Source organism: Perca flavescens, chromosome 19 (genome assembly GCF_004354835.1).
Source record: "Perca flavescens isolate YP-PL-M2 chromosome 19, PFLA_1.0, whole genome shotgun sequence".
NCBI classification, from domain to species: Eukaryota; Metazoa; Chordata; class Actinopteri; order Perciformes; family Percidae; genus Perca; species Perca flavescens.
In genome coordinates this window covers 31,271,042-31,289,220 of record NC_041349.1, presented here as the reverse complement: position 1 = coordinate 31,289,220, position 18,179 = coordinate 31,271,042, and the positions used below count along the sequence as shown (strand labels likewise).

Sequence of the window (18,179 nt, the reverse complement as noted above, 5' to 3'; positions counted from 1 at the left end):
TGTTGTTCCCATCAGTCACTTAGACACAAAAACATAGGAACATAGGGTACAGGTTGAAAAAAAATTACCCTTTAATATAATTATTTAAGGTTTGAGATTTCACATAACTGAACAATAAGATTCACCTTTCAGCAAAGTTTGTTTTGTTCTATTGAAATGTATCAACCAGCATACACAATGTAGCCTATATAATTCAGCATTAAAGACTGCTTTGCTATCCACACAAACATCATTTAAAATTGAATTATCTAAAATATATAGCTAAGTAATAAAGAAATGGACTAGTATTTAACTAGGCTATATGCTAAACCTACAGAATAAAGGATATGTTTATGTCTTGACTCAAGGTCCACTTGCTTGGTTATTTCCTAGTCTTTCAATAGGGAATGGAGTCTGCAAATAAATGCATAACTAGCAACGTTTTGATTTATGGCCAAATAGCACAGACCTAACCCTAAACAAATAGCTATTTTACTGCGCATGTTCATGACGTCAAATCTGCGCGACTACAAACAGCATGCGCACTTGTCAGGCGGACTGAGCATCTTTGGCTGAACTCTCGTAGTGTTCTCTGTTTAGTGTAAAGTTTATTGACTGTTGAACTCTAAAGACATGGACGTGACCGAGGCTAACGACGACAGTTTTGGAATAGAAGTTATTCTTCCACAGGGCGGAAAGACAGCGCCATGTTGTCCGCATGGTAAGTGCATGACAACCACATTACACAGCCAAAAGCCACCAAACTGCGTCCTATATGTCAACGTAGCTGTGTTTATATATATATATATATATATATATATATATATATATATATATATATATATATATATATATATATATACACACACACACACACACACACACACACACACACACACACACACACACACATACAAACTTTGAACACTATGACATTATATGAAGGAGTCTTTTACAACATATATTATATATAAAAAGAAACAGCTCGTGTTGTAGTCAAATTTCACCTAAAATGGCTTTAATATTTACTCTCCAAGCCAGTCAGGTGTAACGTTAACGGTAGACTATGTATTCTGACAGAAATAGATCCTATGAATAACGTATCGTACCCAATATTTATCCATGTTGTAGCTAAATACATCCCACATCTTTAAACGTAAAATTATTGCTATTTGTGTTGTAACTGTTTGTAGAAGCATATAGGCTTCTAAATGTACAGTGGTAGTGCTCAGAAGTATATGAACCCCTGCTGAAGTTGACTAAAAAGAGGAATAAAAAAAAAAAATCGTCTTTTGGAAATAGATCTTAATGCCTTAATTAAAGAAAATAGGAAAAATCCAACCTTTAAGGACACCAATTTTCTTTGTGAATGAATAATGTGTCGTAAATAAATAAATGTTCATGGATCCAGGATACTATGCATCCTCATAAAGTTCCCTTGGCCTTTGGAATTAAAATAGCCCCCCATCATCCCATACCCTTCACCATACCTAGAGATTGGCATGGGGTACTTTCCATAAAATCATCTCTCAATGCAAATCAAACCAGCTATTTAGGCTAACTGACATAAAACCATGCCAATCTCTAGGTATGGTGAAGGGTATGTGATGATGGGGGGCTATTTTAATTCCAAAGGCCAAGGGAACTTTATCAGGATGCAAAGTATCCTGGATCCATGAAATAACTGGCCTTTAAAAATAAACATCTGCCTGCCTCTATGGGAATTTAACATAGGGGTGTACTGACTTATGCCTCATTATTCATTCACAAAGAAAATTGGTGTCGTTTTTAAAGGTTGGATTTTTCCTAATTTTATTAATTAAGGCATTAAGATCAATTTCCAAAATATGTTTTTTTTTATTCCTCTTTTAGTCAACTTTTGCATGGGTTCATAAACTTGAGCACCACTGTAAATGAACCATGATTTTCGCCAGAGTTTGGCTCACTATTAAATGAGTACCGAGGGTCCCCCTAACAGAATACCAATCATGTCCCGTGTGTTCACCAGGTCCAACCTTGCTATTTGAGAAAGTTAGCAAAGGAGGGGAGAAAGGCAGGAGGTTTTATGCCTGCTCAGCCTGCAGAGACAGGAAAGACTGCAACTTCTTCCAGTGGGAAGATGAAAAGGTATGTTCACTGGAATTGTTATTACGGTCACTTCTAACATGTCGGACACCTGGCTGATCCAATGAACTCCTTCATTTTAATTTTATAATAAAATTGGCTTTGAAGGTTTCTGAGGTCAGGCTTTTGGCCAGAGAAGCGGAGAAGCAGTCAAAGAGGCCTCTGGTCACCCAGCAGGAGTACTGTAACAGGTAATACTATGTATATAATATGACTAACATACTATAATGTCATGTATCACGGCCCTGCACGGTTGTCTTCTATAACTTGGTCATAGATCCTCTCATATATATTTTTTTTCTGGAAGAATGTTGAAAATACAAACTCAGTGGATGTATTATTTTTTTAGCTAGCTACAAGCTAAGAAAAAATCTGCCCGACAACTGTAAAGTAACAGGAAACATGAATTGTTTTAATAGAGAAAGTTAATCTTCTCACTTCAGTAGTAAAGTTAACAGTGCTGCCTATGATGACTATGTTGCATATATTTCGGCCACACAGATTATTTACATCTAGGGCTGGGCGATATGGAGAAAATCAGAAATCATGATATCCTTGACCAAATGCATCAGTGTCGATATTGTAGGGTTGACAATTGTTGCTTTGACAAAACATTTTTTACATAATAATCATCAATAATGTGATAAACATTAGAGAGAGAAAAAATTAGAGATAAAATGTAAATATTTTTACCAGCTATAAACTGACTATATTTACATGCATGCACAAAAACAGTGTAATGTTATAACAAATCTGCAGTTCTTCAAATGATATTCCCTCAAAATGTTTCATAACATTTTTTCTGAAAAAATTGAGTAATTATGTGCTTGTTATTATCAGTTCAGACAACGTAATTGTATATATCGATATCTCGATATATGATTTCATCATGATATGATTCCATTGAAAGACTATAAGTTATCATATTGAATTGTCGCCCAGCCCTTTTTACATAGTTTGCTATTATTGTCTCTATTCAACATTACAATCTTAAACTGGCTCCAGCCAGACTTTTGACGGATTTAAACAGTTGTAATGTCAAATTGACATGACCAAATTTTGAAACGTATGACCAAGAAGTGACATTAATTGACATTTTCTGAAAGGTCTGTGATTTTTCCCTCAGGCTTAGGAAGTTTTCCGCCCTCCCGCTGGATGAGAAGAAGTTCTGTCAGGATTGTCAGATTTTGCTGCTGCCAGGGTTGCACGAGGCCCACTCCTCTCACAGATCCATGGCCGTCTCCCCCGCCCAGCTGACCAGGCCCAGTGTGCTGCTGCGCCCTCTGGACAACAAGAAGAGCAACGCCCAGTACCTGTTCACCGAGCGCAGCTCCCACTTCCTGCTGGACAGCCTGGCTGCTCTGGGATTCACCAAGGTGCTGTGTGTGGGCACACCCAGGTGAGGGAGATATCGAGGTCAACCAGCACGTTTATTTAAATGATGGTGGGCGGTACTGTCTTAATGGGCCAGTTCACCCAAATCACAAAAATCTTCTCTCTTACCACAAGTATCTGGATGTGAACACGGTTTCCGCAGGGTCTTAAAAAGTCTAACATTTCCAGATAAAAATGTTAGGCCTTAAAAAATCTTAAACTCGCAGCAGAATTGTGTTCTAGGTCTTAAATAATTTAAAACGGGTCTATATTTTGTCAGTGAAATGCTCCCGCAGCTCTTTACAATGTTTTTATTTTGATTCCGTGGTGTTGTAGTTCTTTCCCTACTCCAAATATAATTGGCTGCATTACGACTACAAATGAGACCAACTTAAATTTAAATTATAATGGTCTTAAAAAGTCTTAAATTTGACTTGGTGAAACCTGCAGAAATCCTGTGTGAAGTTTGTTTCTTGGTTGAGTTTTTGGATTATCATGTGTGTTGCTCAAAGAATTAAAAAAACAACAACAAGCTTATCAAGGTGGTTTAGTGGTCTGTAAACTTCTTGTATGTAAATACCATGTAGGCTAGGGATGCTGTGCTCATGTACTCGTACTCGCAGTACTTCGATACAACTGCACCTGATACCACTTTATGCATCACTGCACATGTGACGCTATTTAGCATTACACTAGGCAAAAGGTAACGTGAACCTACTGTTGGCTAAAGGCTAGCTTAATCATTGTTAAATTATAGTCTATTTTCTTGAAGAAGGACCAAATATGTGTGTCTTCCACAAACTTAAGGAAAATACAACATTCAGGTGAAAATAAAACATGATTTCAAAGTTATTGTTAGAAATGTAATGGTATTAACTGCTCATATCGGTACTCTGTATCGGCAAGTACCCAAAAAGTACTTGTTCTGGGAAAAAAAAGAAATGTTATCGGTGCATCCGTAGTTTCAGTGACTGCCAATAGTAACGGAATGGTCAAATGACTGCGATCTGTTTCTTATTGAATTTGTATTCAATAATGATTGCTGTGGTTTGTGCCAGACTTCAGGAGCTGATCAAGTTACGAAACCTGGATCAGAAACATAAGCCAATGAAGAGTCTGCTGCTGGACATTGACTTCAGGTAAGTTTGTCTCATTTGTTATTATGATTAGGAATACTAATTGAGTATTTTTATTATTTTTTTTCTTCGGACCGATAGCCGGCCCTCTTTAACCAATCATTAACCAACAAGCAGGCAGTGGAGTCCCAGTTCCCCCATTCGAGAGACTCTGACAAACTTTCCATGTTCCGTGGACAGCTGTGGACTTTTACCGGTCCCCCAGCCACGATGTTCCGTGCATTATAGTGGACACGTGCAGACACAAGTCCACAGCAGCTGGGTGCGAGGTGTCAGCTATGTGTCTGCCTGGCATACTCTCTGTGTGTAGGTCGATTACATCCGCCTGTCCTCATTAATATAGTGGCAATACGTGTCACGGAGCTCTCTGCTGTGAGCGATGTCCAGCAGAGAGCCACGAGCAGCTTAAAACTAGGGCTGGTCAATAGATCGATATTATATCTCTATATAAGGCTAGATATCGTCTTAAATTATGGATATCGTATGGCACAAGTGTTGTCTTTTCCTGGTTTTAAAGGCTGCATTGCAGTAAAGTGATTTAATGTTTTGACCTTACCAGACAGACTAGGTGATTTATTATTTGCCTTTACCCACTTACTCATTATATCCACATTATTAGTTATTATTTAACAAAAATCTTATGTTAATATTTTGTGAAAGCACCAATAATCAACCCTACAATATCATCGCAATATTGCCATTGATGTATTTGCTTAAAAATACCATGATATTTGTTTCTCTATCACCCAGCTCTATTTAAAATGCCACTTGCTAGTGCAAGCAATAGCAGTTAAGCAATAATTTTCTTTTATTTTTTTTATATCGTTTACATTTTTTAATTTTATCGTTTAAAACAGTTTAACTGATAGTTTTAATCGGTCAAGAAAATCTTATAGTCAGTTAAAAGCTGCTCTGATGTAATGCTATATATAGCCAGACATTTAGATAGAGCCTGCAGTATCACAGAGCTGCAGGTGATTGGGCCACATCTGGCTCTCTGCTGGTCTTAGGAAGCGTACGGCGGGGTACAGAGGCTCCGTGAACTGGTGATGAGCCCTGTCGAACACCGGCGTCACAGCTGCTGAGAAGCTCTGCAGGAGAACCATGGTGTCTGCGTCGTAAAACATCAGCTGGCCCTTGTCGTAATTGAGCCACACTCCGACCTTTCCCGGCACCGTCTGCCCGACGCCCCGGCACGCTACACGTCGGTCGTTGTGCCAAGCGGAGAGATGGCCTTTGCGAAGCTCCACGCACCAGGAGTTCCTGTTCCGACCCAGTTTGGCGCCCTGGTCCCGGCCCTTCCTCTCCAGGCTGGCGTAGGCGGCGCCCACGGCCCAGGCAGAGCAGCAGCGGACCTCAACCTCCCAGTAGCTCTGCCCGGCTGAGACGGGAGACGAGCCCACAGCGCAGCACACTTTATCAAACTGGAGGGGATGATCCGGAGCTGAGCGGCCAGTGCCTGAGAAGGACATGCCCCGCCCCTCCGAGGTCACTGTGATCTGGCTGTGGCAAGTTTGCCTGTCAATCACCACCGGGGAGGAATCTGAAATCAAACAGAATTCGTTGACTTGTTGATGCCATTTTGATCTTTGGCCGTGCATCAGAGTGGTTGCAAACCATTTCACAGCAGCTCTCGTTACTTTGTTGTCCTGTTTTTTTGTTCAGAGTTTTGTGGTGACCTATCGTTGCGGCCCATTTTGCAAATCAGTGAGTTTGTTTTATGCAGTATTGGTTTTACAGGTTTTCCCTTCTTGCATCAATGTGATAAAGTACCTTAATTTTAAGCAATTTATATACATACATTTTCATCCAGTTCAGTTACATTAGTTTTAGTCAGTTTAAAAATAATGTTAAAAAGAGTCATGTGATTAAGGTCTGATAATGCCTCTCCAATAAATAAATGAAAAGGATATGCTTTGGTGTATCCCCTTAAGCCTACATAACATATACTATAGTTAGGGCTGGGTATTGTTTAAAAATGTTGGGTACCCATACCATGACTTTGAAGGTGGACAGGCCAAGCGGCAAGCCAGCGACCGTGACAGGCACCAGCTGGCTGTCACATAAGTTTGTGATGCTTCTCAACTACGACAACGTCGCAGCAAATTTGCAATTTGCCATCAGTTTTCGTAAAACTGCCCATATTTGAACTCTACACAGTTGATGTCTCGCATAAATAAGTCTCCAAAGTGAATTTAGTGATGAAATAGCAGACTGAAATTGTAAAAAGTTTCCAGTTGTTGGCCACAGCAGCAAGCTGCGGTTATAATTGTTCCGGTGCTTTGCATTGTGGGATAGAGTAGATAGACTGGTCTGAGGCACACTGGAGATTTTCTCCAAATCAGTACGACATCTGGGTATTTTTGCCAAATCGGTACACACTGCTAGTATAGCATGCTGTTTTAAAAATAGCGATAGTTTTTTTTTTTATATAGTCGTTATTTATCTGCTGCCCTGAATGAGTTAGTTCATAAAGGTTTAATATAAAGGATAAAAAAATTGCCTCAGTACCTAACAGGAGAGTCTTCCTCTGCAGCTGAGCTTTCAGGTGTTTGGTGATGGAGGATAATGTTTTTAGGAGCCTTTCAAATCTCTCTTCATTCAGCCGGATTTGCTTCTCAGAGGCATCTGGCTTTTTAACGCTGTGAGAGTGATCACAGAGATGATAATGAGACAGAGAGGAATGATGTACAGCTGTACAGGAAGAATCTAATGGTGCAAAGTTTTACCTCAGATGTTCAGACTGACCCGTGAGATGAGACAAACAGAAATACAGATTAAAACAGCAGGAAAATCCCTTCAGTTTAATTGTTTTACAGTGTTAGTGTGTGTGCAGACCATGGCGTCTTCCTGTGGCCCAGCAGCGCTGTGGCCCAGCGCTTTCTGGATGCTGGCGATGCCCTGAGTCACCTGGTCCTGGTGCTGCTTCCACTTCTTCACCACCTGGTCCAGTCTGGTCCGGGTCTGTCTCAGATCCAGGTCCAGAGAGTCCTGCACGGCCTTCTCGTCCTGCTTCAGGACGCGGCGCATGTTGTCAAAGTGCTCTCGAACCTGCTGCTTCATCGTCTCTGTGCTCCTCTTCAGGGAGGGACATGGACCACAGGGTTTATACATGTCATCAACCAGTCTTCCTGCTGGGTGGTCTGATATGTCTATGTATTTGAAGTGTTGGGCAAGTGTATTTTTATTTTCTTTTGGTATTTCGGCCTTCACAGTTGAAAGGGGGAAGAGAGAGGGGGAAGACATGCAGCAAAGGGCTGCAGGTTGGATTTAAACCCTGGGCTGCTGCTGTAAGGACAGCCTTGGTACATGGGGCACACTACCTTCCAGGTGAGCCAACAGGGTAACCAGTCTTTTTTTTTCTTCTTTTTTTTGGGGGGGCATTTCTGCCTTTTAATGGATAGGACAGCTACAAGTGAAAGGGGAGAACGAGGGGGAAGACATGCAAGAATTGTCACAGGACTTCTGCGTCAAGGCATAAACCTCTATCTATATATATATATATATATATATATATATATATATATATATATATATATATATATATATATATATATATATATATATATATATATATATATATATATATATATATATATATATGTGCACCTGCTCTACCAACTGAGCTAACCCGGCCACAACAGTTTTGTTGTCTTTACTTAGAATTCCTCATGGGGGAGACAGAAACTACGCACTATAGCTGTCAAGGCAAGTGATGTAATTTTCTGAATTTATCAGACTGTTTTTAACCACTTAGTCATTATATCTGCATTGGTGATGATTATTTATCTAAACTCTCATTGTGTTAATGTTTAGTGAATGCAGCAATAGTCAGATTTTAGATATGAGTTAAATTTTTTTCGATATGGCCCAGCTCTAGTTTGAAGTATTGCGAGCTTCTGGTCCCGTACTCACAGAGAGGTCTGCCTTGCGTTTCTTCAGAGACTGGATGCGAGCCTCGGTCCTGGTCCTCTCTGCCTGCAGCTCCTCCATGCGTCTAGACAGCTGCTCCTGCACCGTCCCGTTCATATTCAAGTGTTGGCAAACAAGTAGATTGTTTTCAACTCTGATAACTTCAATGCTGTGAAAAATGTGGACTAAAAAAAAACACCATTTATGCTGACACAATGAACTAGTTCTGCAACTGATGACTTTTTGATAATTTGACAATTGAATTTGGGTTTATAAACTGTTATATAACAGTGAAAAATGTCCATAATTCCCACCAGCTCAATTTCAAATGTCGTGATTTGGCCAACTAACAGAGCAGCAAATGATTTAACTTGATATTTTTGCATGGTGAATGACTTAAAGGTGCTATATACAGCATTCCAAACATTATTTATAGCAGCAAACAAGTATTTTCTATGTTAAGATATAACAATATTCAGGGTTTCCCCCAGAAAAGTTGTTGAGCCCGGTGGCAAGTGTTTTTGTCTGGGCCCAGCCCAGACTGATGGCAGCATTCATGTAGAGTCCAATAGTTTCTGTGATAACAGAATCATAGATGGAATTGGGAAATTGAGAATTTAAAAAAGCTATAAGACAGATTCCATATGGGCTGTACATTAAGTCAGAGCTAAAAGCTAACTGGAGATCTCGAAAATATGACTACGTCAATGTGTCTAACAAAGCCACCCCACTGTAACTGTAGTTCAACAAACGTCTTAAAAATTCATAAAAAAAAATTATTCTCAGTGGCTTAGGCCTGGTGGGGGCAACCTAGGCCCGGTTATTATTATAGGCCACCCACACGTTATTGTAGGCCCAGTTTAATATGCAACTAACAATATATGTAGTTGGGGGTCCCTGCTCCGTCTCTTTCTCTCTCAAATAATGGGGTCCTTGGCTAAAAAAATGACCCCTGCAGACCCCTGCACTAGGGGAAACCCTGAATATTAGTGTATGTACTGGAGTCACATGGATTTAATTTCAATTAATGTCATTAAGATGGCTTACTGAACCTGTTTTGGATGGACCATTTATCTCAGTCTTGTGCATTTCCAAAAGTATATGTTGACAGGCTGGGTGACCTGCGTCATTATTATTTAAGTATGTCCTCAGGGTTCAACTGATGTAATGTGTTTACCTGAGAGGGCTGTGCAGCTTTGGCGATCTTCCTTTGTGGTTTTGGAGAGCGCGGGAAAGGCTGAACCACCCTGTGAGCGTCTGAGTCCAGTGGGGTGAAGCTCAGTCTGTCCTGCAGTGCACCGTGGCTGCCTGCAGGCGGCGCTGTAAGACCACTCTGTGCTGACTCAGCCACTGTCGACTGTCCATTACCAATAGATGATGCTTCTTTTTCGGCCATTTCTGAGGCCTGAACTAAACAACCAACATATATTAAACCTCTGCCTCCTTTTGTCCCGTCCAAAGCCTTGTCTGTTTGATATTTGCGTTAGCTGTGTTTGCAGTGTAAACCTGTTCTTCAGGTTTATTGGAAAATCGGTGAAAACATGTCTGCTCTGAGTCCATGTCAAGCTTTTTGCCAAAACCCTGCCAGCGACAAATATTCTCATTTTCTTTGCAGATTTACAAAAAATCAAAACCACTGAAAAGTCTTTCTCACAGCTTTCTGTATGTTTAGCATTCAATTTTGGCACATCTTGCTTATCCAGCTGCAAAATACCAAACTTGGTTTTCAGTCAGACAGTTCCCTGCTTACTGCCAATCCCTAATATCTTAATCCTACAATATAATCAAAATGCATATTCAAATGCAATCTAAATTGTATTCTCTTAGCATTATTAAATGTTTGTTTAGCCTTTTTCTTACCTGAGGTGTGTTTGCGCTGTGCCTCTGCTCTTTGATTCTGGGAAGAATGTGCAGAGTGAAATGCACAGAGGGTGTGTTCTGTTACAAGCTTCAACCTGCAGCACACATTGCCTGCTGGATCCACTGTGTGTTTGCTGACTCTGTGTACGGAGTGCGGACAGTAGATGAGTTCAAACTTGCTCTTGTTTTTCAGCCTGCTGTTATTAGTTGCAGGAAACTAAAGACTAAAGCCGTTTAAGAGTTATTGAATCTTTAATGCTGATTAACGCATAATGTGTTCCTAATGTTTCAGATACGCTCAGTTCTACAGCCAGGATGAATTCTGTCACTACAACATGTTCAACCATCACTTTTTTGATGGAGAGGTAAGAGTCCAACACGTGTCTTTTATATCTTTTTGATTTGCAGTTGAGTATAACAAAGCTGCGTGTGTTGTCAGGCTTCCAGTGCGGTGCTGCAGGCCTTCCTCCAAGAGGCTGACGGCCAGAAGGTGGTGATGGTGGCAGACCCTCCGTTTGGCGGCCTGGTGAAGCCTCTGGCCAACACCTTCTCTCTGATTTCACAGAGCTGGAGGAAGCTGCAGACTTCAGGTCAGTTGCACAGTGGACAGTAGCATTCATTTCCAGCCATGTCCAATTTTCAGCTCCGGTTTGGTCACGCATGGCTAGTGCACACAGCATTCTGGATTGGGAGAGAAATTTGCACTGGTTTATTGGCATTTCTTCAAACCAGTCACAATTGTCTTGGGCGGGGCTGTGAACATAAACTGTTAACTGGCCGTAAAACCAAAACAATGAACTGAAAGAGGTTAAAAATGTCTGTAGAAATGAGGCAAACCACAGAGTCGGGTCATAACTACAAGAGACCCGTTTAACATTACACACATTCTTATATGGACAATGGATCATGTGATTATTGATTAGTGCAGCTTCAACCTCTTATAACAACTTGCATAAAAATACAAAATATTTGAATGATTCTGCTACTTTTAGTCTATTTTAACGAAGTGGTGTTTTTGTGTGCAGACAGCAGTAACACTGAAATGCCCATGATGTGGATCTTCCCGTATTTCCTTGAGCCTCGAATCCTGGAGTGTTTCCCCTCATTCACGATGCTGGACTACCAGGTATACTGACACTGCACACACACACACACACACACACACACACACAATTAGCAGAAACATGTTCATAACAAACAGTACGGGAGCTTTACTGTCAGGAAATAAACCTACAGTACCGGTGTAGGTACGCGGTCTGTAATACTTACGGGTTAACCACCATTAATGTTATTAACTTAGGAAGTTTGAAGGCGCTTGAGATGAAGGTTAGAAAGATTTGTTAAGAAAGCAAAATGCTATGTTCAAGATGGCCTAACCTTTAACAGGGAGGAGAAGAAGAAGCATATCCTGCTACCAAGTTATCTTCATTGCACATCTAATAAAACTAATAAGAACCATCTGTGGAAAAACATGCAATTTATGTTGTTGATTAAATTAGATTTAACTTTGCTGCTTTTGTTTACTCTCCCCAGTATAATGCAGTATGATGAGATGTGTTGGTGATACTGAATGGGAATGGTGTAGTGGATTCGCTCAGTGATCCTGGATCAATATTTCATTATTCACTGTAGCCGAGTTTTACAGGGCTGTGGTTGTCTATACTGTAGGTGTTGGGTGCAGCGCAGTGCTCCAGTAGGGAGTTTCTCTTATCAGACTGTGCCACATCTTTTCCTTGTGCACTTAAATTAAATACTGTTTGTTTCCAGGTGGACTATGACAACCATTCTCTGTATAAACATGGGAAGACAGGCAGGAAGCAGTCTCCTGTCCGCCTCTTCACTAACATATCGCCCAAAGATGTCGTCCTGCCCAAAGACGAGGGCTACAGGTATCAACACACTCTAATGGGATCTCATCCCACATGTATCGGTATCAACTAGGGATAGACCGATAATGGTTTTTGAAGGCCGATACAATTATTAGCAGTTAATGAAGCTGATAACCGATATTTGGAACCAATATGAATTTACAGTGAAAATTTACAGTGAAAAAAAATCTTCAAGTGAAACTTAAGATTTTGGAATGTTACAAACTCCAACACAAAACCTTTTTTTAAATGCTTAAAGTAATTAATTAACAAATGAGAAACTTTCAACATAACACCCAGTAACCAATAGTCAGATAGTGTTGTGGGGGGACATGAAGTCAGACTCAGTGGTGAGTGAAACTGAAGCAGAGTAGTCTATCCCTAGCATCAAGGTATATGACAAGACATTTCAGTACAGGTAAGATAGAACAGTGTCTGTTAGGGGTGGAACGGGACATGGATTTGTATTGAAACGGTACGGGCGTCACGGTTCGGTGCATGAATTTACACGGAGAATACGCTGTATAAAAATAAATAAAACTCTCGCGCAAGTTAATTAATGTAATGCGGAATTACTGTTAGATACGCAGTTTCTTTAGGGACTCCTAATCTGTAGCCCCGCGTGTCTGATCTGAAACACACAAACACTGCAGGGAGGGTGCGTGTGCACAAAGATTGTAAACCCAGAAACTGAGCCCAGCCGACACCGTGCGGAGCGAACATGCTTCACCTCCACGTGGACACAAAATTAGACTAAAACAAGCATTTAAAATGCGAGGAAATGACTTACGGTGAATGTAAATGCTGTGTGTTATCCTCTCCGGTTCATGAGTGAAAACTTTACTTCTCGTGCTTCTCCGGTCCGGTAAATGAAGGATGTGGCAAAGGTATGCCTGTCGCGCTTAATAGCAAGACTACTTTCTTTTATCTTTTGTGGGGGAAGGTCTCGCCTAAGTAGAATTTTTTTTGTTGTTGTTATTATTCTATGTAATTTGCACTTTCATAAATAAGAGATGCTGTATTAACTGTTTTATAGCTGATTGTCTCATTTTGTTTACAAGGTCCAGATGGAGTCTGGAGATGATGTGGGGTACTTATTGTTTACGGTTTACATCTTACTTTACATACTTCAGGCTGTTGCAGCTAGCTCAGGGGAGAGACTGGATGACACTAGGTGGTACAGCCTGAGACATGCACAATAAAAAAAAAAATTACCTTCTGCATTTTTTTTTTTTTTTTTTGCCCTCCACTGTACTAAACCGTGATGTCTGAACCGAGGTATGAACCGAACCGGGACTTCTGTGTCCCGTTCCACCCCTAGTGTCTGTCCACCAGAGAGCACTATCTGCCCCTCTCACTTCATGTCTTGGTCACAATTCTATTGGAACCATGTTTTAAAGGATTCTCATCGTGCATTGTTGGTTATGAATATCCGTCAAAATCCTTCATAAGGACCCAGCGGAGAAAAAAAAAAAATGTGGCATGATGTTATTGTTAATGGAAAAATCCTTGTACCATGAATTTTCAGTTGCATGCCCTGATTTCCCAAGGTTGCTTGAAGGTGACATATCTTGTATTCTTCTGATATTCAAATGTTGTAGAATCATTTGCCCTGTGTCAACACAATACAACACCAGATGATACATTTCCATACCTTGCTCTGAGGACTATACACTTTATTTTATTAAAACCAATATATCCAAACAGCAATGTTACAGGTTGCTCTAACGCACTTTACATCCTGTAAATCAGGAGGGATGTGATCAGATAATACATGAATAATCTGACAAAGCAGCAATACAACTCTCAGTACTCCTTATAAGGGATGCATTGGTACTGGGGTTGTAAGAACCATGCAAAGGTTAATATTGATTCTTTTGAAGTTGTGTTAAAAGGTCGTGTGTTCTCTTCTTCTCTTCCTCCTGTTAGATTTTGCTCTATATGTCAGAGATTCGTCTTGTTCCTCAACAAGCACTGTGCCAAATGCAACGTCTGCCCATCCAAGGTAGAAAACCACAACGACATATGTATAAATTCACTCTAATAAAGGCATACGTTTCAACTTCTGCTTTCTGTCTGTGTCTCCAGGACGGCCGAGAATGGAAGCACTGCTCAACGTGTGGGAAATGTGTGAAACCATGTACGTAATCCCCTCCGATACATATGGAGTCTTCACATTAGGGGTCGACAGTTACTGGTTTTTCAGGGCCAATACTGCTACAGGTTGCTAGTAGTTAATGAAACCGATAACCGATATTAAATTGTGTTTGTACTAGAACATGTTTACATGCTTTAATGTTAAAAAAAAAAAAAAAAAATATATATATATATAGACTCTGCTGGAGCGCCTGTCTCTTTAAGGAAATCTGGACGTTTTAGCTCACAGGGATTTTTTTAAAATATGTTTACCTCATTATTTGAACGTTTAACATGAAAATCTGACATTCTAACACCGTAGATATGAGAGAAAACATGGAAAAGCATAATATGTCACCTTTTAATACACAGTGGAACAAAACAAAAATAGCTTTCTGAATGCTAACAGAGCCGAAGTAGCACACTTTTTACTCAACTACTTAGCCTTACTCAGCCTTATTTATGAAATCTTTCCCTCTAAGCGTGGAAGCACTGCCAGGCGTGCGGCCGCTGTGCCCTCCCAGCCCACCCCTGTGGACCGGGCCAGGCACAGGACGGGTGCTTCAGCTGTGGCAGCCGGGAGCACAAACGCAAAGCCTGCCCTCTCAAAGACTCGCACAGGATCAGCAGGTGAGTGTGTGCCTTTAAACGCCATCGCTGCGCCAATTCAATGTTGGCACGTCTTAACTTGTTCTTCTGCGTCTGTGTGCCTGTCTGTGTGTTGCCCTTCCAGTCATCGCTCCAAAGCCAAGAGTGGAGGCAAAAATGTATCCCGTCATCCCCTGGTGAAGCCTAAAGCTAAGAGGATGTCTGGAGGCGCTCGCAGAGCAAAGAAGATGGCCGCTCTGTCCAAGTGACCTCAGCATTGATGCAGTATCTGTCAGCTGTGCAATCACTTCTTTTATTTAAACTCAAAGGACTGTTCAACAGTGTCAGCAGTTGTTGTAGTAGAATAAAAGTAACAAAAGAGAGTTTGCCTTGTATTTTCATTGACATGCATAGACACCCAAAGTTGGTATTTATTCTGTATATGGCAGCATTTTTAATGAATAAATTAAAATAACAGTTCTCTTATTTTTGCCCTGAATACCAACCCTTCCACCTGTTAACTTGTAGTATGCGTATTTGGACGAAGGCATTCAATCTGCATTAATTGATCTTTTGCCAGCAGAACAAACTGATGCCCGTTGACACATCCAGCACAAATGTAGAAAATACTTGACCTCGAGTTAAGTATTTTCTACGGTTATGAATGAACTTTCAAGTTCATCAGGAGGATGTTGCCTTGTCAGTTTGTTATTAAAAACTACCTCTATATCCATACTGTAACTTTAAATGGATCCATGTATGCTAAGTTCATTGAAAACAATAAAACACGTCTCTGAAAAAATGTGAATCATAATAGCCTACACGATTTCTCTCTTTATTCACGATGTTGTCCAATGGGAAGTGGAACATAATAGCGTCCTGCTGCAAACATAGAACAATAGCGTTGGTTCCGCCGGTGTTAGACCTTTATCTATGACCCTAGTATCAATTTCAACTGTCTTGCTACTGCAATCAGGTTTATTATACTCTACGTATTCTACTTCACTAAAATCACAGATCTCAAAAGTGATCCTGTCTAAATACAGGCCTCTAAATACAATGCCTGCGGGGCAAATCCGAACCCTTGCAGGTTTATATCTGGCCTGCGTATCAATTTAGTTTCACAATAACTTTTGGTCCGCCTAGTTGTGCACCAAACAAAAACACAAGAAAGTGTTTTATAAACTGCAATTACCTGACATTCAAAGCAGAATTTGGCAGATTTGTTGACTTTGAGACTCTGAAATTCCCCCAGAAGCAGAGAGTTTTATATTCAGGATGTGAAACCGGAATTTTTTAGCTGACTTTTGTAGGGCTTTGTCGACAAAAATGCAACAAAAAGGGTAAACATTTCAAAAAAAGAGACACGGTTTAAAAAAGTGACCGAAACGTCTGAGAAAAACACAAACAAGTTGGTAAAAATGATGAAAATGCAAGAAGCAGTACTACAGTCAAAGATATTTGACTTTTTCAATGAAACAAAAGCACATCACTAAACTTTATGTGTCTGGCCCTTGGTGTGATCATCTTTTTACAGTATAAGGCCCTTAGTGAAAATGAGTTTGACAGCCCTGCAGGCACCATGTTTTAACCAGCCCTCAAAATAAAGGATCCAAAAAAATGCTGATACAGGTTTGCAGTGGCAAAAAAAACAAACGATATTCCTTATCAGGTGCAGAGGTGGACACAGTAGCCACACAGTACTCAAGTAAAACTAGTCATCAATATAACTACTTGAGTTAGAGTACAAAAGTATTTACTGGAAAATACTTAGCGACTAAGTTAATAAAGGTTTGATGATTCAATGCTACGCTTGGTTGTTGTGGTGCTGTACTGATGTAGTTGTTTACGGCCTCGCTAAATGGTTTTACCTCCAGCTGTGTCGGCCTCCTCTTTCTGCACAACCAGTTCCATCAGTGCTGTCAAGGAAGCGTTATTATGGAACTCACGCAACTTCTAGGAAAGGCCCGCCCTTAAATAGCATTCACACACTACTATTGGCCAGGCATCCATGCTTACGCAAGGTAACGTAACCCAATTTGTTCAGGTCCTATCGCCTGACCAATCGGCTAACCACACCAGGTCAATGCCTAACCCCAACCAATCGAGCTGCTTCATAGGGTCAAGAGTCAAACAGGACTCTATCTGAAAGAACATGTTCATTCTCTCTGGCTCCACTAGGAGGCATTTGTATACCACTATACAAGCCTTACACTGTTAGAAATACAAAATATACCCCCCACCCCCAACCAACAATACAGAGATCAGAGATCTTTGTCAGGGGTCTGCCACCCCTAGGGGGTCATCAGAGTCACTGCAGGGGGGCGGCAAGTAAAAAAAATAAAAAATACATTAACAGGAATACAACAAATTATGAACAAAGTTGATGATAGGCTTTACTAATCAAAGTAAGGTAAATCATGGTAGCCATTCACAGATACATTTGAGATTAAGGATTCAATTCAATTCAATTCAATTTTATTTATAGTATCAAATCATTTATTACAGATAATATAATATAGATAATATATCATTTACAAAGACCCAACAATTCCAGTAATTCCCCCAAAACATTGGAAAAAAAGGTCAGAAAACGCAAACTAAATTGATATGCGGTGAGGGGCCGGATTTGGCCCTTGAGTTTGACACATAGCTAAGGGGTCCTTGACCTGAAAAACGTTGAAGACCCCTGTCTTAAATTATTACTTGCAACCTTAATAAATCTTGTGACTTTGACATAGGCCTATGGCTTTTTTTCTCCAGGCCTTGAAATAATGTTTCTAATATACATTATTAGCAGGCAGTAGGTCAGTCAGGAGACGATGTCAGCACATTCAAACTGATTTTCCAACCTATTTTTAAAATTGAATGCAGTTCTGTCACTGCCACTGGCCTTCACAACGCAGTGTGTTTACTCTGAGCAGGCTTGTAGTTCAAAACCAGGGGCACGCTGCTCGTTAAAACGGGCCTTTTCTTTCTAAATACTACAGTTCCCATGTGTGCCGCGTCGGCCGCGCAGTGGCGCTGTCTGCCCGAGGATGTTGACTGCTGAAGCAAGCGTTGGATTCAGTCCTTCAAAGTAAAAGCATAAAGCAGGGAATAAGCAATTAGCATGTGAGCGTACTGGCTGTGCAAAATGAAATTGCATTGGAACACTTGGCTCATGAAGACGTATCTCTCTATTGTTTGGCTTCCAAAAGAA

At 40.5% G+C, this 18,179-nt stretch overlaps 1 protein-coding gene across 1 annotated transcript; it reads left to right on the top strand.

Moving 5' to 3' along the window:
• The first annotated feature begins 474 nt into the window (after positions 1–474).
• On the top strand, positions 475–15,360 carry zcchc4 (zinc finger, CCHC domain containing 4). The gene is made up of 13 exons (XM_028564394.1): positions 475–700; positions 1,988–2,106; positions 2,212–2,294; positions 3,230–3,502; positions 4,536–4,616; positions 10,678–10,750; positions 10,825–10,975; positions 11,411–11,511; positions 12,153–12,274; positions 14,183–14,258; positions 14,342–14,393; positions 14,872–15,019; positions 15,123–15,360. Exons 1-13 carry the CDS (start codon positions 613–615, stop codon positions 15,244–15,246), a joined length of 1,491 nt encoding a protein of 496 aa, XP_028420195.1. The 5' UTR covers positions 475–612; the 3' UTR covers positions 15,247–15,360.
• Positions 15,361–18,179: the final 2,819 nt, after the last annotated feature.

Coding starts and splice junctions, on each gene's coding strand:
- zcchc4 (XM_028564394.1), top strand. CDS start 613: ATGGACGTGACCGAGGCTAACGACGACAGTTTTGGAATAGAAGTTATT. Junction 11,512..12,152: donor TCACGATGCTGGACTACCAG/GTATACTGACAC, acceptor GTTTGTTTCCAG/GTGGACTATGACAACCATTC. Junction 14,259..14,341: donor GCAACGTCTGCCCATCCAAG/GTAGAAAACCAC, acceptor CTGTGTCTCCAG/GACGGCCGAGAATGGAAGCA.